Genomic DNA, 23643 nt, shown 5'->3' with positions numbered 1-23643 from the left:
ACTGCTAACCACTGATCTATAATATAGTAGCAGCTTCACTGTCTTTTGGCAGTTTAGAATGTGATGAGTGATCCAGTCATATATAGATCAGGGCTGCTAACGCGTTTTCATTTCTTCTTCGCTGCTCTAAACAGGGGTTGCTTGTGGCAACACAGCACAACTTCCTGTGTTTTCAATGCATTTTGAGCAGCGAAGAAGAACCGTGCAGCGGTTAGGCAAAGCTTGCGGTCATAACTAGGTCTTTTTTAAGAAAATGGTATCGGATCGGTATATGGGTTCATGTATTCGCCGATGCCGATGCCAGAATTTGTTGTGGTATCGGAGATATTTCCGATACTAGTATCGGAATCGGAACATCTCTATTTTTTGTTACCTTTTATCACAGTCTTGGGCATGTCAAAGATTAGTAGCAACATTGGCTTTGATGCATTGTTAGTTTTTGTGCAGCATTGGATTTAATTTTTTTCTCCCTAATTTGTTGTTGGTGGCTGTTTTTGCCCCATTGACTTCCATTATAACAACATTTTTTGATTGCAAAGCCATGACACCATATAATCATGCATTCTTGATTGTTTGTGGTTTTCCCTTTTGGGAAGAGGTAAAAAATTGTATTTTTACACTTGATCACTAGGTGGTACCATTAACCCTTTAGATAGGACTGTGCAAAAAAAGGCTTAATTTCTGGTTTGTATATGGAGTTATATGGAGTATAACAGCATATTATATTGTGTGTGTATGTGTGTATGTGACAGAATTACTGAAGCAAACAGTTACCCTTGACTAAAGTCCATGAGCCTAAACGTATCCTCACACACACACACACACACACACACACACACATGCAGCCCTAGCTTGTGTGTTTGAGAGGTACCTGGGAGAGGATGTTGGTGCACTGCTGGAGGAGGGAGACGGGAGGCTTGCCCAGACTGGTGGCCAGCTGTACACGCAGCAGCTGCTCTTTCTGCGTGAGGTTATCCTGCAGAGCGTGAGCCAGAGCCACAGCCGCACACCAGTTTGACAGAGAGTCCGCTGAGAACAGCCCTCCACACAACAGCTGCCCCGCGGAGATCGAGCTAGCTGAGGGACCGACAGACACAACACGGGTCACAGCATGCGCTCAGACGCAAACCATCCTAAACACAAGTTTACTAAATAAAGTCACCTTCCCCTTACCATCTATAGTGGAGGGCAGCAGTGTGGCTACGATCTCGCCCTGTCCTTTATGGTTCTTGTACAGGAAGCACTGGAAGCAGTAAAGTACAGCACAGCGCAGAACGAACGGCTGTCTCTCGTTCACCATCGACATGAGAAGAACTACAATCGCCGGCCTGGAGGAAACACCCAATGTGTTCATATTACCAACTTTTTTTGGTTACTGTTTCAAACACCTTTGCTGAAGACAGAGCAGACCTTGGTGGATTGGATGGTGCGTTAACAGATGCAAAGTAGTCCTGATTCACTTCAGAGCCACGGATGACTTCTGACACCGTATTGATGGTCTACACAAGAAGGACAAAGAGGAAACACTTCTTCATCACTGGTGCAGTATTTAATACTGAAATTATCAGAGAGCAGTAGGAAGTGTATTTATTATGTTTATTATTTATAATAAAATCCAAAATGTGTGGGATCATACAAAATGCATGTTATTTATTTTTTAGTCCCAAGCTGAATAAGATATTTCACATAAAAGACGTTTAGGCCACAAGTGAAAATAATAGTTCAAAAGTTTTCATCCCCTTGACTGAATGATCCACAGTTGTGTTTGTGTTTAGTGATAGTTGTTCACGAGTCCTTCTGTTCTTCAGAAACATCCTTCAGCTCTCACTAACTCTTTATTTGTTCAGAATCTTTTGTGTATTTGAACCCTTCTCAAAACAATGACTGTATGATTTGGACATCCATGTCTTGAAAACCTATTGAATTTGAAAATCAGAGTAAATTTAACTTATTTTGTCTTCTGGGAAAAGCAAGTATCTTCTGAAGGGCAGTACTAAATAAAAAAAATCTGATATTTAGGCAAAATAACAAAAAATGTACACATCTCCATTTTGGTCAAAAGTTTTCACGCCCCCGGCTCTTAATGCACAAGCATTTGTAAAGTTGTGTTCGAGTCCCTAAGTGTGAAGACATGGATCTCAAAATCATACAGTCTTTGTAAGAAAGGGTTTAAATACACAAAGATGCTGTAAAACCAAAGAATTTGATGGATCTGAAAAATTTAACGGTTTAACTGTTCAGGACTCATCAAAAATCATGATAATTGACATTTTGCAGTTTCTGCAAGCTATATGTAAACGTTTGTCTGTTGTTCAGAAGAGAGTGCACATCTGACCTCTGTGAGGATGTCTGCAGGAACACCTGTGGCCATGAGGATGGTGCACAGCTGCTGGAGGAGCCCACACTGGAACATGGCCTTCTGACAGCTGGCCGTGGCCCCCGGAGCGTTCACTGGAGAAACCATCACTCGCACCAGCTGCAGAGAAGAGCTCAGATACTCATCCGCACGCAGCTATTCAGCTAAATGTGTTTAACACCACAGAATATAGAAGTCAACACAGGTAAATCATCTCAGACCTGCAGCATCAGATGGAGGTTGGTGGCCTTCTGTGCTGACCAGCCGGAGTTGTCATCTCCCACCTCGAACCACGGCTTCATCTTCTGGATATAGGAGCCTTCTTTAAAGAAATTCTGGTTGGAGCTATTGTTCTTCAGGAGGTTGAGCAGCAATAAGAGACAGTCCTCCACCACGATGCCTGTGAGGTCAAGATGCACTGTTCACCAGCGTCCTGTACGGTTTATAATAATGAAACAGGTGTTGGTTAACCGCATACCTCCATCGCTCGACCCCTCCTCTTTGATGATCTCAAGAAGCCTCTCAAAGGCGTTTTCAAAAGCCACGATCTTCTGAATCGCAGTGTTGCCTTTGGTGAGCTGCTGCAGCAGCAGGAGACCCTTGATCGAGGAAACAACAAATTACAGTGGTTTGATTTCAGAAGAGTTCGCCTGCGTGAACACTCATGTTAAAGTAGAGCAGGAACACTTACATCATTACGGATGACTTCTCTGGAGTCAGCAAGAAGATCCATTAACCTGGACACTCCTAAAACACAGCAACATTAAACATTAACTGTCTGATGTTCTCATAAACACACCTTAAGTGATCTATAAACCATAATGTCTAAGATTTCTGCACTCACCCATGGGGCTGACCAGGACGATGCTCTGGACCGGAGCACACTGGCTCTTCAGGAGAGCGGTCAGCAGCTTCACACCCGGCCAGCGCACATGGAAGTCAAACTCCTAGAGCAGGAGACATCGGGAATATCTTAAGTAGATGTGGACAGAAACTACAGGAGAACAGTACCAGAGACAGACTCACCTCCAGCAGTGTGAGGAGAAGAGTGATATTATCTGGTTCCCCGATGAACTTCTCACTGAACTGAGCTCCTAAATCATCCTCCTGCTTCTGCTGGCTCTCCTCTGACAAGAGAAAACCAGATGATGCGAGAAACCTTGCTATGGTGTTACTCTTCTACATTACTTTAACATGAAAACAGCAGGGAGGAACAGACGAGAGGGGAAAGACATCAACACCGTGTGCTTTAACTGGCCACACTAAAACTGCAAAGAGCCAGAAAATGAACTACATTCAGTGCATATCTTATCAAGACTCCAGATGGAAAAGAAGCGCGTTAATACAACGAGCGATAGAAAGAGAAAAAAAAGCACATTAACCAATAGGTTAGGAAACTAGCAAATAAAACCACTAAACCACACAGCAGTTAAAGCTCAACCTCTCCCACACAGCGAACATCACACTAAATGTTATTAATATTAGGACAAGACCTGCACTTTTCTTTCCTGTTTCCAATAGAAATAGGATTTTGATTTTATGGGATCTTTTTTAAAAAGACTAAATATATGGTTCCCTATATTCAGAGGGAAAGTTGCACCAAATACAATTAATACTTAAATTATTGCAGTTTATTAATACACAGTGTAATTTATTTGATTTTTATGTAATCTGTGCAGTAGCTCAGAACTTGTTTGGATGACACTGTAAGATCCAGACTTCCGAAATGCTGCTGTTTTATGGGATTGGGAAACTCGCTGGGAATTACACGCATAGCGTAGGTTTTCTGTGGGGATTTGGAAGCACAGATGGGTTTGGGTTAGACAGCATCATGCACACGAAAGTGCTTTACCTTCAGAATCATCTGCTGGATTTAACATGGAAAGAAAAAGGAGGAGGATCAGATCAAACAGAAACTGCAAGAGGAAGACTAGTATCAGACTGAAACCAGGTTTACGGACCGCAAGAACAACTAAAACAAAGCTACTCGTCTGGAATATAGAAGGATACGATGTGAATTAGCCTACGGACACTGAACAAATCAGTTAAAACCTCACCATCTGTACCAGACAGAATAAATCATACAAACATACCTGGTTCCTCCTCTTCATCAATGCAAACTATATTGTACAAAGTGTCCAAAGCGTAACCCAAGATCTCAGTGTCTGTCCTGTTTCAAATAAGTCATAATGTGTGGTGATTAACCCATAATTAACTTTTTTTATTTATTACAGTGAATTAAAGTTTGAAACATACCGGTCACTCTGCAGGATTCGAACCAAATGGTCCATAGCCATCGTGCCGACCTCCATTCGGTATTTCTGCAATTAAACATCTACTTGATACACGTTTATATATTTATACATAATCACACATGTCTGTGAAACACACGCTGCAGGTTCAGGAAGCACATAAACTACAGTGACACTGTGATGATCTTAATATCTGCACTGTGCTGCTCACCTTGGACAGAGACTTGAGGGCACGCACCGCATCTCTCCGGTCCTCCAGAAGGGTTGATGAAGCCACGCGGTCACACAGTTTCTGAACCTGAATTCAAACAGATAGCGAGTTAAGGCCCAGACACTGCAAACAAGACGTCTTTGAGTATCCATCAGGGTTTAGCTTTTCATCAACTCTATCTGAGCTGGTATTTTATTGCAGTGTTTGGAAGATGTTGGTGTTAAGGATACTGCTCTAGAATGGTTTAAATCATATCTAAAAGACGAATCTTTCTTAGTTTGTCTTGGAGATCTGTGTTCTACAAATTACATAGTGGTGTGCCACAGGGGTCTATACTTGGACCTATTTTATTTTCATTATATAGGAGTCCTTTGGGCTCTATTTTTCATAAATATAATATAATTTATATGCCGATGACACTCTAAAATGTATCTCAATCCTTTGATGGACTTGCTCAGTGTTTAGGTGATATAAGATCCTGACTGGCAAGTAACTTTCTTCATCTGAACACTTATAAGACTGAGTGTGTTGTTTTTGGACCTTCTTCTGCTTCAAGGGAAATTATAAGTAGTTTGGCCACTATGAAGATAAGCGTTTCAGATCATGTCAGGAATTTGGGTGTTATGATGGATTCAGCCTTAGTTTGAGATAAACAGATTATTAGTATGGTGTCAAGGCAGTCTTTTATCAACTCAGAATAATTTATAAACTGAAAACATTTCTCTCTTTTAAGGATCTGGAGACTATTATCCATGCCTTTGTGTCATCACACATCAATTACTGTAAATATGTTTATAAAGGGTCAATTATCTAGTCTTCAATTAAATGCTGTTGCCAGACTTTTGACTCATACAAAGAAGACAGAGAGAATTACTCCAGTAATGGTTTCTTTACACTGGTTGCCTGTAGAATTAAGAACTGAATTCAAGGTTTTGCTGATGGCTTTTAAAGCATTGCTCCAATATATATTGTTGTCCTATTGATACCTAATCAAAGTTCAAGAAACTTGAGATCTTCGAATCAGATGATTCTTCATATTCCCAAAATGAGATTAAAATCAAAGGGTGATGGGTCTTTCGCAGTGACTGCTCCTCGATTATGGAATGCTCTCCCAATGCACATTAAATCTTATTTCCCATCTGTAGATGCTCTAATGTCATATCTTACTCATCCCAAAATTGTGAACAGTTGTGCGTGTGTGTATCTATACATAACTCTCTCTCTCTCTCTCGCTCTATATATACATATATATATATATATCAGTTACACACACACATAAACATACACACACATTTCTCTTTTGTCAACAGCCTAGTTATATATATATATCTCTCTATATATAGACGATGCCGTGCTGCTTGTCGAGCGAGTGTCCGAGCAGCTGTGTCGTGTTGTGTGTCTGAGGTACTGTCTTGTGTTGTTGTGTTGTCGTGTCGGTGTGTCTGAGGTAATAACTGTTTTTCTGAGGTAATAACTCACGGTGTCCGCGCCGCTCGGCTGCTGGCCCGTCGGCTGTCTGCCCACTACCTCCCAGATGTAGTTCATCCTCCTAAGTGTGCGCTTCAGATGATGCTTTAAATGTCTATCTTCACAGAGTAGACTTCTGCTAAACTGAAGGGATTTTTCAGGACGGGCAGAGAGTGAATGTCATTAAAACAGGAGCTGCCTGATGTTGATCTCTCAACTCGACAGCGCGCAGCCCGGAACTGACTCGGACGCGCACGCGCACGCACACAGACGTGGCGATACGTGGCTGAGCACAACGTCGATGACGTTCCATTAAAGAGACAGTTACACCAAAGCCGGTGAAAAACATGCTATATATTACTATACCGTTATTTTTTGTAACAGTAATAATGAAAGACAAAGAAGTCAAATTACATACAATCATTTTGTGATTCATTGTTGCTACAAACATAATAAAGTATTAGAAAAGTTTTAAAGTTTTAAAGCCATGGTGAATGCAGCTATTCTGTATATATATATATATATATATATATATATATATATATATATATATATATATATATATATATATATATATATATATATATATATATATATAGTAAACCTGATCTTGTCTTTTGATTTAAAGCCACATCACTTGTACTGGACTGCACAGATTTCAGTTTATTTTATGTCAAAATTAAATTAAATAAACTTTAATAAACAAACATCCAACTGCAACATATTCTTCTAACACAAAAATGCAGTTTGAGTAAAATAAGACAGCCCTCCTTCTGACACGAGACAGTGTGCTACATCTATAAACCTCACAGGAACTGCATTAGAACTACAGGGTTGAACAGAACCTGATTAAATCACATGAACAAATAAAACGAACTAAAGTCTGATGAAAACCTTGGGTTATTTGACCAAGCCCTATGGTGTAATGTCTTCTTTCTCTCCTGCAGTCCAAACGCTCAGAGTATTCGTCTGATTGAACTGCTCAGAGTTCATCGTGGAATTATTACAGTAACTAGGTGAAGAAGTCTCTATAGACACACTTTCTTCAAGAAGACTTTTTACAGAGAACAAGCCGTCTCCACTAATGAACAAATAAAAATGAAATGCAATGTCCGTGACGAGGATTGTCCATACTGTAAATAGTGCAGTGTGTGTGTATTAAAGTAGAAGATTTTGATTTTTAAATTGTAATGGTGTTTTTACAACATTTCTGCTCAAATAAGTGTTTTTCTGTCCAGGCGTCTGGACGAAACTCTTTATGTAGCATGGTTTCTTGTTATATAGGAGATTAATGATCAACAGCTCACAAACAACAGACGTGGAAAATATTTTATTCATCATGTACTTTTCTATATATTACTATATACAGTTCCTTCAAATACATTTTTTTTTTCTTCATAACAATTTGTGTGTAATTCAAACAAACACTGTTGGTAGCTTCACACGTGCAAACATATTTGTGCAGGGTTGGCCTTCATTAACTATATTCATAGTTTTCTTCATTTAAATACAAATATTGATAGTGGTTAAAGCAATAAATCACATGTTTTAGGCATATGACATCTTTCCCAGGTAGTTGGCTGGGACGTATCCCTTCTGTCCGTTGGATTGGGCGAGCCACCAGTCTTTGTTTCCGCTGAGGTCAGAGAACTGAAGGATCTGCACGTGCTGGTGCTCCTGAAGCGTCAGCTCCTGCTCACAGCGCGCCTGGAACGCATACACCGCATAGAACTGGGGAAAAAAGACCAGGAACATTAGTCTAATATTTGAAAGAGCAGCACTCTTGCTTGTATGAGACTGATTGAGTGGTTTTGTCTCACATGCTGGTCTTGGCAGGGCTCCGTCTCGTCCTGTGCTGAAGTGTCTGTGGTGCTGTAGGGACTACTGAAGCTCCTCATACTGCTGCTCCTGCCGCTGGACACAAACAGACTCAGATTGTCGAAGTCGTCCGGTCTCTCAGTCACCTCCCGCTGGGGGTTATACGCTTTCAGGAACGAGGAGTACACATAGCCCTGCGCACCTGAATACACACAGACACAGGAATCTGATTAGCAAAGAATCCTGCTTTGAGAGAGCATCAGAGAGACTGTGATCTCAGACGTACTCCCGGTGTGAACGAGCCATCGACTGCTGCTTCCCATGGGGTCTCTGTCCTCCAGCAGGGCCACCAGCTCGCCCTCCAGCAGACTCACGTCGTTCTCCTGACACGCATTACAGTTACGCTTCAGCTGATAGAGCCGATCCAGCGCATGCTCCTCCAGGAGCCAGGCTCGCTGCTCCTCCGTCTGTCTGGGGATCTCTGGCACCTGAACACAGTCCTCCGTCAGACGGGACCTTCACCAGACATTAGACACACAGATGTACCTGTCCTGATCCTACCGTCTTCCTGTCCCGCTTCTCAAAGCTCACTTTGCGCTCCATCAGCTTCTGGGAATTTTCTTTGTAGAATCCAAGGTTGCTCAGCTCCTCCATGATGGAATTTTGGACTTCACTAACGTTCGACATGGGAACCTAGACGAGTGAGATAAGGGTTAGCATCTCCCAAGACTGATTTCTGAGTCTATTATCAAGTGATCTGGAAACTGTGTAACACACAAAGCTGATGTAATAGTTCGTCTGCTTAGAATAGTAAAGACCGGTGGTTTAAGATCCAGCACAGCAGTAACTCAAGAAGTTAAAATGCACCATTTTGCCCTTGAGCAAGATACTTAAACCTGGGTTTTTGAGTGAAAATATAAATTTTCTTTAGCACAACCTCTTCTTTAGCTCACCGGAATCTGCTGGACCGAGGGTTGAGCTGCTTCCATCAGCCTCCGGATCAGTCTGACCACACAAATCGAGCAGTTGTTGAGGATGGTCCTGACGGCGCGGTTGAAGCGCTGCAGCTCCTCCAGCAGCTGACCGTTGAGGGCCAGGTAATCTTTCTTGGCCAGGCCCTGCTCCTCTTTGGAGGATCGGGAATCCAGCTGGCTGCAGTAGTCCAACAGTTTATCGTAGCGCTTCTGGATCAGCTTCTGCGGCGATGCAAACATTCCCAGCAGACTCGTGAGAGGAGCCAGAACCAGCTGCTCCATGTGATCTTTCTGAGGAACACACACCGTACACATCTCTAAACACACCTGAGAACTCAATACAGACTTACACCTTACACCACAGAACGGGAAATAAGGAAATACTCTTAAATAGTAACTTCAGCGTGACTCAAAGCTCATATGTTGCATTTTATCAATGCACCCAAATTCTTTTAGCTTACATGTGATATTAAAGAGTATGAGATGTTTAAGAAATGATAAGAAGTGAGAGGAAAAACACTTACGAACTGTTTGTACGGGTCACTGCCATTCCTCTTGTGCTGAAAGCCATTTGTGTCTATTTTGTCTGGATCCTTCATTATAGCTTCCAGGTCCTGTGCATTTTGAACAGCAATGGAGATCATGTCCTATAATTTAAAGAGAAATATAATTATATAATTCAGGTTTTAAATATTCTAGGAGTTTAAGACTCAGATCTATGCCAAGAGGACGCATTATTTCAAGTTAAAATGCTTCCAGATTCACAGTATGGGGCTATTTTTCTCTCCCAAAACACTTAATAAACCCCCAATAGCTAAAATCAAGTTTAATTGTTCAGTTTGTCTAAGCTTATATATAATTGCATTATTGTGCATGCTTAACAAGCCGTCCCGTTCATACCTGGGTGTAGAGCAGGTAACAGCCGATGTTTTTCACCAGCTGCCTCACAGCTTTCTCAAGACTACGGAAGAGTTTTTCCTCCTTGTCAAACTCTTCATCTCTCACCTGTCAGAAGAGATTCCATCACAATGTGATCACACTGCCGTCAAACATGCCTTGTTTCCGGACTCTACCTGTGGCTCGACGCCTGTGAGGATCTTGAAGTAGCTCGTCAGACGGTCGGATTTCTTCCGGATAGAATGAATGTTGAACTTGTTGAGTTTTCCCATCAGAGAGGTTTCATCATCACTCCTCTTATACTTCAGCACTGAAACAACACAAGTGTTATATATTTGCAGATATATTCCCAAAGCAAAACCTTTTAACCCCAATACAGCAGCAGTAGTGGATACAGTGTCTCACCGATGTCTTTCCTCCTCTTAAACTCGTTAATGTTGATGTTAATGATCTTGACAGTGGTCAGAGCTTCCTGTAAGGGTCTGTTGTCAGGGTGATCTGTGGGCGTGGCGTTCCACAGCTCGGCCAATAGCAGCGGGTATTTCATGACGCGTTGCACAGGTTTAATGAGCAGAGAGCCCATGTCAAGCAAATTAGGCTTCCCTCTGAAAAAAATAAAATTGAGTGAAGAAAACGTTCAAAGCCAGACCTGGTGAACTATATAAATTGCTTTTATGATGTGTTTGTATCATTAGACACCAGAAACAACAAAATCACAGGTTTGTTTACACATCTATAAAATGCATAGCTTGAATACACTACAGGCTGCATTGAGAACTAACATATGACATGTCTATAAAGTCACGAAGGATCTGAATGCATTTATGATAGTGTTTAAATTAGTAAAGTATACTCACTCTTGGTCATATATCTTCCTGTGAGAGAGGAGACAGCAGATCATTAATGTCAATATCATTAAACTCCAAAGACCTGCACATTACATTATAATAAGAGATAAAAGCAGTTACTTGAGCGCTGATATACATCTTCTGAAATGCTGCTGGATGTCCTCCTGTGCTTCATAAGACTTGAGTAAAGCGTTAGCCTCGTCGTGATGATAGCAGTAAACTCTGTACACGTCCTCCATCACGGCTTTGGTTTGGATAAACACTTCTCCTAAACAAAATAATAATAATAAAAATAAAACTCAGACTGGAATTTATGAGGTTTAAAGAGGTCAGATTTTTATTTAAATAAAATTGTAAATAATTCAATTTTTATTTTTTTAATTAAAATTAGAACAAAATAATTCATAATTTTTAGTCATTAAACAAAGTTCTAAATTCTAAATAGTTTGATAGTAATGTAATTTAATATATATATTTTTATTTTAAAAACTATATAACAACATTATTTTTATTGGGTTTATTGATTTAATCATTATTTAGTTAAATCATAAACATGAATCAAGTAATCCTAATCTCTGATACTGGTTGTTGCTTGACATTAATGAGGTGTATGTGTTGGCTGGGTGCTGGTCAGTCACCGATGAGCTGTGTTTCGGGGTCAGGGTCAGCGACGGCGTGTTTCAGCCTCTGGAGCAGCTCGGCAGACACGTCACACACAGACTCCATGTTGGTGAACAGTCGATCCACATCCACCACCTGAAGAAGCCCAATCAAATCAATGCTCCAAACTAAACCCTCTCACAGAAACATCATAATGTGGGAAGCCTGTCATTAAATCAGATAAGTGGCAGCACTACTGATGGACTTGTACAGAAGCGAGTGTGGTTGAGAACATGCCTGAGCTGCTCTTAGAGGAAGCAGAACCTCACTTATGCACAGCTCCAGATCCTTCTGAAAATCTCCCTCTGTCCGAACCAGCTCCTCAATGACCTTTGACCTCTTGGTCATCCTCCTGTGGCGGATCTCTTCTGGATCCACGGCTGGGGATGTGGGCGCGGAGAGATCATGGGGAGACATTTTCTCTGATGTAAGGAGGAGAAAAAGATGAATTGTGCAGTTTTGTTAAGATTTACATACACCACTCAATCCTGGCAAAGAAAATCCTGTCTCAAGAAAAAAAAAAAACAGCAACTATGGTTGCCAGAAATTCATGGTGACAGTGTTTCAGGTATTATGGAAGACTGCATATATTTTTACAGCTATATATATATATATATATATATATATATATATATATATATATATGATGTGGCACAGTTAGCCAATTAACAGGATTTTACTTAGTCTTTTTAGTCTTTCTCTGTCAAAATGTAAATTTTTCGTGTTTCATGTCAAACTTATCATGTTTGTTGCTGTTAAATGCAAACTCTCTTTGGCTGAAAAATATCTCTGAAAAAAAAAAAAATTCACATTGCTCTTGGACTGACCTGAGAAACTGACCTAGAGTGTTTCCGACCAATATTACAGATTCACAATAAATTACATTAATAATTACAATTAAGAGTGTTTTCATTAGGAATCAGTGTACATTGGAGTACAAACTGCATTTCTATCTAAATCAAACTAAAAAAGCATGTCTTGCTGCCGGTAATAGCACAGTTAAACAAAGCTGGTATGTTCTCTGGGAAGTGAGGTGATACTTTGTTTCCTGATCACTTCCTCTTCACAGAGAGGCGGGGCTTGAGGTCATATTACTGTCTGTGATGTCTACGCCCAATAATACCTTTACCTGCACATCTCAAAGAAGACGATTTAGTGTTTAAACAGATGAATCATTAAACCAAATTGTAATATTTTCAGACGTAAATAAGGAAATGATTGCAGTGCTGTGAGGACTTGCCCTTGAATTACATAGTAATGATCCAATCCTACATTTCACACGTCAAGATTAAACTTCAGCAACCCAGGAAACAAATCACAATGTTCATGCTTCAGAAAGAGTGACACCAACCTCCAGTCTCCTAACAACACATGGTTTATGTTTTATCAGTAATAAATGATGCTCTAATGAAGCTGCGTTTGAACTGTCTGAGCAGAAAGGAACACAGGGGCCTTTCACAAGACTTTCACTGAAGGCCAGTTCATGGAAACAGATCGCATTTCTGCAGGAAAACGTGACCTGACTGAACTCAAGCTTGGAGATGTGTTGATTTCCTGTAGCTTTGTTGCATATGTGTTGTATCTATAATGATTTGCCTATTTGATTTTAAAGATGTTCAATCATTTGAAAGCCATCATACTTTCTCTGCTTGGTTTGACTCAAAAACACAAAGCAAACATACCTCTTACAAACACACACACACACACACACACACAAGTGGAACCTGCCCATCAAGAGTTTGTGTCTCATGTGATCAAGTGTTTGCTTTGGCAGGTTTTCAGACATGAAACTATCAGATTTCAAGCACATTAATGCAGCCAAACTAACTTGCTTGCACAATATTCACTATACACTCAGTTTTATGAGCACTTCCTGTTCAAGCATCAACTTTTCCTCAATGATGTCACCGTGTTTGACCTGTAATGTGTCATATAACATAAAGCCGGCTGTCAGTGGATCTAAACATGGTTAGAAGTCTCAGTTTAATTCATGGAATTACAAAATGGACTGTGCTTTTGCGTGTGTATGAAGAACTAAGAGTATTTCAGCTGAAAGGATTCTGATTGCTAATAGTTTAACACGTACAAAAAGAAACTAAAACTGTTGACATATTCCTCCCGTTGTCAGCGTTTCAGTGCTGTTTGTTCAGAGGAATTCTATTCGTGAAATGGTTTGTTTGCTTTTTAGAAATCCATTTGTGGAGTCTCAGAATTCCCCTTCCTGTGATTTGAACAAATGCCAGCTCTTTGTGTTTATATAAGAGCTATTGTCTGTAAACTAAGAAGCTCGTAGGACAAGACTGTCTTCATAGTATGTCCTCAAAGTCACGACTCGGCCGTCCTGAAGGGCTTCATTCCCTGCTCACCGGAGGCTGCTAAACCAGTTTTTCTACAGTGATGTCATTGTCAAGTTAAGAATGTGATGGCACTGACATATCTGTGACATGATGTACACAAGAAAGTGAGTGAGTGAGTGAAGAAATGAACATTTCTTAGTTTGATATTCTTCGTGTCAGATAATGCAAAACAAGTGAATAGACTAACTCAAGATGTGGGCTGATAACTAGCAACTTCCTGATCCAGTAAACAGCGCAGGCTCTGTGTCCGAGCTTGTTTACGACTCTTCCACAACCACGCAGCATTGTGAGCCAGCTTCAGTTTGCATATGTGACATCAGTCCAGAGGGAATAGAACAAAACAACACAGCAGGTGCGAAGCATCGGCACACATGCATGGCCTCGTTCTTACTTCACTCCTTACAAAGATCTCATGGAACTTGAGAAGGGACAATAACTGGCATCACAGAAAATATCGGTGACTAAATAAAACAAGCTGCTTTTAGCACGACAATAGTCTTTATATAAGGCTGTTTTGTTTAACCACTAAAAGAGAGCCAAAAAAAACAATAAAGCTTACCTTTAAGTTTAGCACTATACTCTGTCTTGTCAGAATGGCACCTTCTCACCAAGGTTGAGATGCTGATGTCACCTTTGGAAGCGTCATCATCCACAATAGTGTCTGTCTTCCTCCTTTCCAGGTATCTTATGAAAAGTCTGTTTCTCCTTTTAATGCCTTTATCCTTGTCTTTTCTCTCCACCTTTTCGTTCTCCCTGTCATTCCCGCTGGCCTGGGGCTCCATGTTCGGCCTTTCTGCTCCCTCTCGTTTGTTTCTCTCTGGTACAGAGGTTAAAGAGAGAGAGAGAGAGAGAGAGAGAGAGAGACGGAGAAGGGGAGAGTCTGGGAAGCGGAACAGGTGCTATTCTCTCCATGCAGGTGAACCCTCCCCCTCCGCTTCTGTCATACCTGCCTCAGGTGAGCTGAAGCCACGCCTCCTTCACTCGCTCTTCACCACACACACAGATACAGAGCTAGAGATGAAGGATTCTGCTCTTCTCTATCTATCTATCTATCTATCTATCTATCTATCTATCTATCTATCTATCTATCTATCTATCTATCTATCTATCTATCTATCTATCTATCTATCTATCTATCTATCTATCTGCCTATCTATCTATCTATCTATCTATCTATCTATCTATCTATCTATCTATCTATCTAAACTCTAAATACAGTTTTTAAAGTTAACTGTATATGGGAGGCTAAATAATCCCGGTTGGAGATATAGATTCGGATGGTTGCAGACAGAGTTAATATTAAACAAGAAGGAGGGTCTGATGACTTAACTTTGAAGGGCATGACAAAGGTCGACATATCAAACAGGCCTGTATTTTTTTTCCATTCGTGTCAACATTTACAAAGCATTACGACATCGCTGGTGTGTATATATCAAGAGTAAGAGCAAATGTGTAAACCTCATCAAATGCCACATGACTGTGAGCGCTCAAATATGATTTCTGTGGGTGTTGTTTTAGTCGATCAGATGCTTTCTTAGATTTCAATCAGACGATGCTATCAGAACTCTAACGTGTCTCTAAAGTAGATAAAGAGTCGATGGAGTCTGATAAAGTAGTAGATCTAATAACTGAAAAGAAGAAGGGATTTTGAAGAGCACTGCGTTATTGCATACATGTTGAATGATGGGAGACCAGAAGCTGACACAAGATCAATTTAAATCAAGGCTTTCTAGGAATATTTATTTTCAGGAAGGTACGAGATTAATCAGAACAAGTGGGCAGAAAGGAGGCTAGCACTAGTTGTTTTTCCATGTACAAAATTAGGAAAGTGTTTACTTTTTCTTTTTAGGGTTAGGGAGATAACTATATTTGCACTGGAGGCCAGCTGTAAGGAAGAAAATCTAATGATCATAATCATGTGAGACTTTCTCCATAACCTGCAGTCATGTGTCTGTTAGAAAGCAAACAAACGGAACTTTCATATAAACATCAGGCAGAAAAACCATGAAAACATTCTCTAAGTGACAGTCCACCATAGTCTTAAAATCTCCAACAGTTAAAGAAAGATTGTGCAGTCTCAGAGAATATGTGCAAAAAATGGTATCTTTATGGTTTATAATTAAACTATAAATTATGGTTTATTTTTTTAATGACACTGTTCTTACATTTGAGATCATTTTGCACATTTAACAGGCTTACCACTTGTAGAAAATAAATAAAATGAGTAGACAAGTTGTCACAGTTTTATCTATGTCTCTTTTTTGCAGGTACTGAAAATAATTTTGTACTATTTTTATTTGTTTTTTCTTTATGAGTTTAAAAAGCAAGTTAACCCAGCGTTATCTTTATTTCAAAGGAAAATGATGAAATGGTACATCTCTGTGGCCGATGATATTTGGAACATGCCTTCTGCGTTTCGTTAGGTTGAAGCCGGCCTCATCCATGTAGATGAAGCTGTGCAGTGGTTCCCTTGCTTCCAGTTCCATTATACACTATATCCAGAAGACACAAAATGAGTTTTATGAATTACATGCCTCGGCCATTGTAAGCCCATGATTGAGGACGTGGTCTACAAGTGCGGCTCTTATCTCATCAGGAACACGCTTATGTCTTCAGCCTCACTCCTCTTCCCTTTCTTCAAATGTTGCGGGGGGTGTTGGACTATTCAACAGAGACATATTATATACATTCTGATCAACACGCCATAAGCAACTGATAAAGTAGTAAACAGCAGACAATTGTACATAATCATTTGCATGGATGTAAAGAAATGTGCAACTCTTGCTTTTTTGATATGCACAAGTGACAGAACGATGTGAAGATTGAACTGGTAGTTTTGAGAATTTCAATTCTGATCTGAGAAATATACCAAAGTGACTGGGAAAACTTTTATGAATAAGTGAATATTTTATGCATTGTGCGTATACAGTGCTCCTGGCCTCCTTCTACTTTTATGACACGGCATACTTTTATGGTTTTTCTATCTTTCCTGTTATCATGCCTCACTCACCATATAAATGTCTGTAAATGTTCAGCTTTAGAACATATAAGAGAAAGCAGAATCCAATCACTGAGGAGGAGAGGATCACAGATTAAACATTTTGAAAAATTAGCTGTAGAGCTTGTCAATGCATTTCATCATAATGACCTTCTTTCATTCTTTATTAGTCCCAGCTTTACTAGAACAGATAACAGAAATCAAGGGACTTTGGAATATTTGTTGATACCACAATTGAACTTGAAGATGATATAAAGAAAAAACCTTTATAACTACATACAGGTCCAATGAGTACTTGGTAATGCATCGGTTATGAATTTTGAGACGAATGATTTTTCATTTACATGACATATTGGCATATTCCAGTACTGGAAAGTGTGCCTGTGTAGATCATGCATTGAAATGATGGATTTGTGCTAGTGGGAATTTATATTTTTGTCCGTTTTGATCTATTTCATTTTAGTTAAATAATAAGCAGTTTACTCAAATGAACACACCGCTGTATCAATATATGGATGGACAGAGTCGAGTCTTTAAACATGTTGTGGGTTTGGTTATCTTTCTGCTTGACTGCAGCACTGCAGCTAATGATCACTTGAACTGACATATTGTATTTGCTCAGTATTGATTGGTTTTGGTTGCCTTGAATCTTTGTACAGTCACAAGTACTGTATTTCACTGTCTCTCACTGCCTTACTTGAGTACACTTACTGTATGTGAGAGTAAAATGCATTATGCATTAGTCTGCAGAGTTTAATACTTAACTATTATGTTATCTATTGCTCAGATCAGTCCTGGTTTGTACAGTGTGAATGTTTCCAGATACTTTTTAAGCTGCCAGTTTATTGTTTTCTTCAGCATTTCATGTTGTGTACAAAAGCACCTGCAACTCTGTGTTAATATGAGAAACAGGCTGTGATGTTATTATCTAGAGATAAAGTAATTCTCTAAAAGTCCTAAAGTTCATGGACAAATGGGATTTTAGAGAAGCAGCTGAGGAAAAGATTATTGGTGAATAATAAGTTACATTTCAGTCCTTTCCTCACACAAAGCTATTGGATCTCTACTTGAAGTATAGTGAAGTATAGTGTAGTATAGTGTAATATATTGTAGTATAGTGTAATATAGTGTAGTATAGTGTAGTATAGTGTAATATAGTGTATTACAGTGTAGTATAGTGTAATATAGTGTAGTACAGTGTAGAATATAGTGTAATATAGTGTAGTATAGTGTAGTACAGTGTAGTACAGTGTAGTATAGTGTAGTATAGTGTAATATAGTGTAGTATAGTGTAATATAGTGTAGTACAGTGTAGTATAGTGTAATATAGTGTAGTATAGTGTAATATAATGTAGTATAGTGTAATATAGTGTATTACAGTGAAGTATAGTGTAATATAGTGTAGTACAGTGTAGAATATAGTGTAATACAGTGTAGTACCATGCAGTATAGTGTAGTATAGTGTAATATAATGTAATATAATGTAGTATAGTGTAGTACAGTGTAGTATAGTGTAGTATAGTGTAATATAGTGTAGTGTAGTGTAATATAGTGTATTACAGTGAAGTATAGTGTAATATAGTGTAATATAATGTAGTATAGCGTAGTACAGTGTAGTATAGTGTAGTATAGTGTAATATAGTGTAGTACAGTTTAATAGAGTGTAGTATAGTGTAGTACAGTGTAGTATTATTAAGTATAGTGTAGTATAGTGTAATATAGTGTAGTATAGTGTAGTGTAGTATAGTGTAATATAGTGTAATATAGTGTAATATAATGTAGTATAGTGTAGTACAGTGTAGTATAGTGTAGTACAGTGTAATATAGTGTAGTATAGTGTAATATAGTGTAGTATAGTGTAATATAGTGTAGTACAGTGTAATAGTGTGTAGTATAGTGTAGTACAGTGTAATAGTGTGTAGTATAGTGTAGTACAGTGTAATAGAGTGTAGTACAGTTTAGTATTGTGAAATATAGTGTAGTATAGTGTAATATATTGTAGTACAGTGTAGTGTAGTATAGTGTAGCATAGTGTAATATAGTGTAATATAATGTAGTATAGTGTAATATAGTGTAGTATAGCGTAATATAGTGTAGTACAGTGTAATAGTGTGTAGTATAGTGTAGTACAGTGTAGTACTGTGAAGTATAGTGTAGTATAGTGAAGTGTACTACACTAGTATAGTGGAGTATAGTGATTGGTTTGTACCACAGCGTTCACTATCAATGTATTGAAACAGTAGAGTTAGTTACCTATATTAGCAATAGACAGAGACGAAGAGCGCCCCCTACTGAACACTCAAAATCAGAATCAGAAAACACATTGACTTTACTTGATCAGGTCTGTTAGTAAGATATTTGATTACATTATTACATTTGTAAAAGTAAAGTCAATTAAATACAACAATATAGGTTTTTTGATCAATGTATCCATGGCAATGCTGTGTACAGTAGAATAGCAGTAACGTGTTTCCCCACTGGGTTTTTATTTATTTATAGATAGTAGTTATTTAATTATTTGAAGTGTTTATTGTACTCAAGTTGTATATATGTTTAAATTACAAAATTATTTATTATTTTCAGGAAATGTAACCAATAGGTTACAGTAGCTCATCATGAGATGAGAGTGAGGACGAGTTAGCCTTCACTGAAGGTTAAATGATAGAAATCTACTTATTTTGGGTTCTGAGAAAAAATATATATCTTTCAATTTCTAAATGTGCATTTAGATAGAAAAGAAAATCATAATTCTTTAGTAAAACTACTTTTTTGATAATTTTCCATAGTAGCCATATAGCAACCACAACCCCAACTCACCAAAAAAAAAAAAGTGTTTAGATTTGTATGATTGAGGTTATTTCATGGAGTAACATACTATATTTATATCCTGACCTTTACTTCAGTCCAGTCGGTGGCGGTAATGCACCAATATATTAAAGAAGAGGAAGAAGAAGAAGAAGTTGCAGACTCAGGCGTTCCTCTGACTGTCTGTAGGTGGCAGTATGGAATAACTGAAAGACCTTTAGCGAGGCTCACACACAGGCAGGAACTCAACTCTTAAATTCGCGGTGAACGATGTGTTCGGCTATTCGTGCTGCCTTTCTCTGCTCGCAGTTCTCTCGGAAAACCACATCTGTATTTTCACCTCATTTGAGAAAAATGGTGCATTACCAAACCGAGCCGAGAGGACGAGCAAACTCTCCTGACTACAGGATTTACTTCAGTACGTTCACCTCCTCACCTCTTCTCATCTCAAACACTTCACACTTCATGATGATCTAACAGCACACATGCTCTCTTGAGAGAACTCCTCAGAGAGAGAGAATGTTACTAAAGTGATACTTTGAGATGAATCGAGCTCGGAAAGATGATACAAATTGTAACATTTGCTTCACAGAATCTTCAGATGGAAAGTGTATCTCTCCTTTCCATGACATTCCTCTGTATGCTGCTGACCAACAGGTCTGTATAATAATGTACTTCAAGATAAGGTTATAATAAAATAAATGAGTATAAACTAATGCAGTCATGTAATTGACATTCTTGCTTAGTCTGTTTTCTAATGGCATGTTCGTCTCATAGCAGGAATCTGATGTTCCACCAAAGAAAATCAAAACGAATGAGGTAACCCTTCATCATTTTACACATTCTGGGATTTTATGGCAATATAGATTCTAATAATGATGTTTTCCTTCTACAGATTCTGTTTAATATGGTCGTAGAAGTGCCTCGTTGGTCAAATGCAAAGATGGAGGCAAGAAGTAGCCTATATTCTTATTTTTACAGAGTTATAGCATGATTAAGACCAGTCGCTCGATTTGGACATTCAATGGGAAACAAAAATCCATCATAAATATATAATTTGATATTCAATTTAAAAAAACAAATCTTTTAAATGTCTAATGTGCTTATGTAGGATGCACTAGAAGGTCATTTTAAACACCGCTATTTTAAAACCACACTACATGAAGTTCCTTCATCCACAGATAGCAACAAAGGAGCCTTTAAACCCAATCAAGCAAGATGTGAAGAACGGCAAGCTGAGATATGTTGCTAACATTTTTCCACACAAAGGATACATTTGGAACTATGGTGCACTTCCACAGGTGATGTTCTGCCGTCTGAGCACTTTATTTGTATTTAATCTTTTATTATTAATCATTCTGCCAATATAATAGTTAGTTATTTTTGCGCATGTATAAAGACATGGGAAGATCCCAGCCACACTGACCAGGAAACCAAATGTTGTGGAGATAATGACCCCATAGACGTGTGTGAGATCGGCTCCAAGGTGAGTCAATATCTTAAAATCAACATTTCTGTGTGTGCATGATTTTTAATGACTCTTTTTCAGTGAATCCTCCTGTTATAACAGTTTTTATAAAACATTTGTTGCATTGAACTCATGTATATTTAACCCATTATTGCATTGTTTTATTATTTTGCATGATACGTTCTTCTTTCTTCTCTAACACTAAGGGGTTATGGGTCTGACTCTATCTGTCTGTCACAGGTGTGTGCAACAGGGCAGGTGATTCAGGTTAAAGTTCTGGGAATTCTGGCTTTGATCGATGAAGGAGAGACGGACTGGAAGGTAATAGCCATCAACATCGAGGACCCGGATGCTTCGAGCCTCAACAGTGAGTCGTTGGTTTTTATGTTGTTATTTTATGATCTGCATTTCTGACTCAATTAGTGGCTCATTAACAGGTATTGAGGATGTGAGAAAGATGAAGCCTGGTCATCTTGAGGCTACCGTGGATTGGTTTAAAACATATAAAGTGCCGGATGGGAAGCCTGAGAACCGGTTGGCCTTCGGTGGACAGTTTAAGGATAAGGTGAGGTTTGTTTTATGAAAGAGCCGTGTGAATCCATTTAATGATCGGTCATCTAATGTTAATTCTGTTAATATCATGTCAGGACTTTGCTGTAGAAGTCATAAAAGCAACACACAGCTTCTGGAAAGCATTAGTGTTGAGAAAAAAGATGAAAGGTGAAGGAATTATTTGGTGAGTATAAGATTTGATTTTTATTTCTGTTTTTCATATTTTAGACATTGTCTGTGATGACAGTTGCTGTGATGTTATTTTCTGTGATCTTTCAGTCAGAACTCGTCTTTGTGTGACAGTCCATTCAGATGCAGCGATGCAGAGGCCCACGCTGTACTGCAAGCTGTGAGTGCTTTTGTCAGTGGAAGTTTTCCTAAATTCTTTTTTATATTTACAAAATTCTTTTTTTTTCTTTTTTTTTTTGGACACTATTTTAATGGTTTAATTCAATTTAACAACCAACCAAAAAGTATGTCTATTTAATTATATTCATAAAAATAAATTGTAAAAAAATTATACCCCCAAAAAAATTTTTTTACATTTTTTTTTTATTGTAATCAAATGAAGGCAAAAACATTTAATTTTATGTTTTAATTAAAGGAAATTAAAGAACTCATATGTTTTTTTTTTTGGCTGCACAAGAGAGGTTTACTGTTAAAATGAAAACATGGAAGCAAAATGTATTAATTATTTTAGTAGTAGTAATAGTAGTTATACATTGTCACAATTTGTTCAAATTAAGCTGAACTTTTATTTTGACGGGTTTCCATGAAGAGTTTAGTGTGTGTGTGTGTGTGTGTGTGTGTGTGTGACAGCAGTTTTTCTCAAACGAAACGGTCACGAAGAGACTCTCAGAGCAGTTCTGGAGATGTTGTTCATGTATTTATGTCCTCAGTTAGTGCGACGGCAGACGCTGAAACCTCACGAGCGTCACGCGTGTGCTTCAGCGGGTGATTAATATATCATCAGACACAAGTCTGGATCCATATGACTGGATTCTGTGATTCTGTATTGTGGAAATCACAGGACCCTACCTTTCATCCTGGATGATTTTCACCATCACAGACAAACACTCTTTTGCTGTTGTAGGCTCCAGAATACGGGGAACCCCTCCCAGTGTCTTCTGAAGGTAAAATTGTATTATTATTTTTTGTAATACTTTAACATTTCTGGAAATACTTAGTTAATTTCTGGTTTCTGCTTTGCAGTGGACAAATGGCACTTCATCACAAAGTAACAGAGCGTTCACTCTTTGCAGTTTGATCTCAAAAGAAGGTGTTCAGTATGTCCTGCTACAGAGATTTGTTTCGTTGCTGTTTTATTTTTAAAACATTGCTTTGTTTATTAGCGTCCACACACACACACACACACTCGTCATTCATTTCTTATATATGGGCTGAAATGAGCAAGTGACATTAGTGTATGTGTTTTCTCTACTTAGTTACTGGTATCAACATATTTCAGAATGCATGTATTTCAGTGCAAAGCTAGTTACCTTTCATGCTTTGAAGGTTGAATAGTTAACCTCTATAACTTGAGATCTGTATCTTTTACAGTGCCTTTTAGATGCATGTGTTTATTTCTATTTATGCACCTCGATTGACAAGTCACTTAGGAACAAATGTGTATTATTAAGGGCAGCCTTTTATGTTTTTGTAAGCATAATTTTTTTTTTAAAGAAAACCCTTAGTGAGAGTTGCTAAAATCACAATTACCTAAATTAGGAAACGCTGTACTTTTTTTCCCTGAAATGTGTAGAATCAAAAATCAAGGAGTAGAAGACAGAAAATAAACTTGATTAATATTTTCTGTTTTCCATCAAAATATTGTTTTCCATCAAAATATATTTGCAAAACAAAAATTATATCTTTAATAAAAAAGCATCAAAGAATGGTCTTTTAAAATTTCACTTTTTATGGCCAGTTATTATAAAAATGATTCAAAAACTTTTGATTTAGCTTCTTTTAGTGGTTTAA

At 38.4% G+C, this 23643-nt stretch overlaps 3 protein-coding genes across 13 annotated transcripts in view; 1 reads left to right on the top strand and 2 right to left on the bottom strand.

The window, feature by feature from the left end:
* The window catches only part of LOC113108205 (general vesicular transport factor p115-like), a 14728-nt gene extending 8198 nt beyond the window's left edge, over nucleotides 1-6530 (bottom strand). For 3 of the 7 annotated variants that reach the window (XM_026271085.1, XM_026271095.1, XM_026271119.1), the window contains exons 1-14: nucleotides 6299-6530; nucleotides 4820-4906; nucleotides 4613-4677; nucleotides 4450-4526; nucleotides 4209-4223; nucleotides 3383-3483; nucleotides 3201-3303; nucleotides 3048-3103; nucleotides 2835-2955; nucleotides 2578-2756; nucleotides 2336-2476; nucleotides 1411-1499; nucleotides 1174-1328; nucleotides 872-1077 (exon numbers count right to left, since the gene is read on the bottom strand). In XM_026271085.1, coding sequence (XP_026126870.1) covers nucleotides 872-1077; nucleotides 1174-1328; nucleotides 1411-1499; nucleotides 2336-2476; nucleotides 2578-2756; nucleotides 2835-2955; nucleotides 3048-3103; nucleotides 3201-3303; nucleotides 3383-3483; nucleotides 4209-4223; nucleotides 4450-4526; nucleotides 4613-4677; nucleotides 4820-4906; nucleotides 6299-6364 — 1461 coding nt within the window. In that variant the 5' untranslated portion in view covers nucleotides 6365-6530. The remainder of the gene's footprint in view (nucleotides 1-871; nucleotides 1078-1173; nucleotides 1329-1410; nucleotides 1500-2335; nucleotides 2477-2577; nucleotides 2757-2834; nucleotides 2956-3047; nucleotides 3104-3200; nucleotides 3304-3382; nucleotides 3484-4208; nucleotides 4224-4449; nucleotides 4527-4612; nucleotides 4678-4819; nucleotides 4907-6298) is intronic. The other 4 variants (XM_026271104.1, XM_026271135.1, XM_026271113.1 and 1 more) reach the window with 3 other exon arrangements.
* Nucleotides 6531-7601: 1071 nt separating this feature from the next.
* On the bottom strand, nucleotides 7602-14622 carry LOC113108198 (rho guanine nucleotide exchange factor 38-like). The gene is made up of 14 exons (XM_026271073.1): nucleotides 14400-14622; nucleotides 11721-11905; nucleotides 11462-11579; nucleotides 10944-11091; nucleotides 10833-10850; nucleotides 10381-10580; nucleotides 10152-10285; nucleotides 9979-10083; nucleotides 9603-9725; nucleotides 9058-9369; nucleotides 8666-8797; nucleotides 8391-8592; nucleotides 8107-8306; nucleotides 7602-8017 (listed from the first exon to the last, which is right to left on the bottom strand). The coding sequence occupies exons 1-14, from the start codon at nucleotides 14620-14622 to the stop codon at nucleotides 7835-7837; spliced, it is 2283 nt and encodes a 760-aa protein (XP_026126858.1). The 3' UTR covers nucleotides 7602-7834.
* Nucleotides 14623-19836: 5214 nt separating this feature from the next.
* On the top strand, nucleotides 19837-23558 carry LOC113108173 (inorganic pyrophosphatase-like). 5 transcript variants are annotated; one of them, XM_026271027.1, is made up of 12 exons: nucleotides 19838-20061; nucleotides 20236-20300; nucleotides 20421-20462; nucleotides 20539-20592; nucleotides 20825-20944; nucleotides 21043-21129; nucleotides 21352-21478; nucleotides 21549-21676; nucleotides 21759-21847; nucleotides 21943-22012; nucleotides 22757-22796; nucleotides 22876-23558. In XM_026271027.1, exons 1-12 carry the CDS (start codon nucleotides 19914-19916, stop codon nucleotides 22902-22904), a joined length of 999 nt encoding a protein of 332 aa, XP_026126812.1. In that variant the 5' UTR covers nucleotides 19838-19913; the 3' UTR covers nucleotides 22905-23558. The 5 variants fall into 5 exon arrangements, with proteins under 5 accessions (XP_026126844.1, XP_026126838.1, XP_026126828.1 ...); XM_026271035.1 differs by having other exon boundaries at nucleotides 19839-20061; nucleotides 20424-20462; XM_026271059.1 differs by lacking the exon at nucleotides 20539-20592 and having other exon boundaries at nucleotides 19837-20061; nucleotides 20424-20462.
* The last annotated feature ends 85 nt before the right edge of the window (nucleotides 23559-23643 follow it).

Source organism: Carassius auratus, chromosome 1, assembly GCF_003368295.1.
Source record: "Carassius auratus strain Wakin chromosome 1, ASM336829v1, whole genome shotgun sequence".
Lineage (NCBI taxonomy): Eukaryota > Metazoa > Chordata > Actinopteri > Cypriniformes > Cyprinidae > Carassius > Carassius auratus.
The sequence above is the reverse complement of the archived record's forward strand: the minus strand, read 5'-3'. Positions and strand labels throughout refer to the sequence as shown.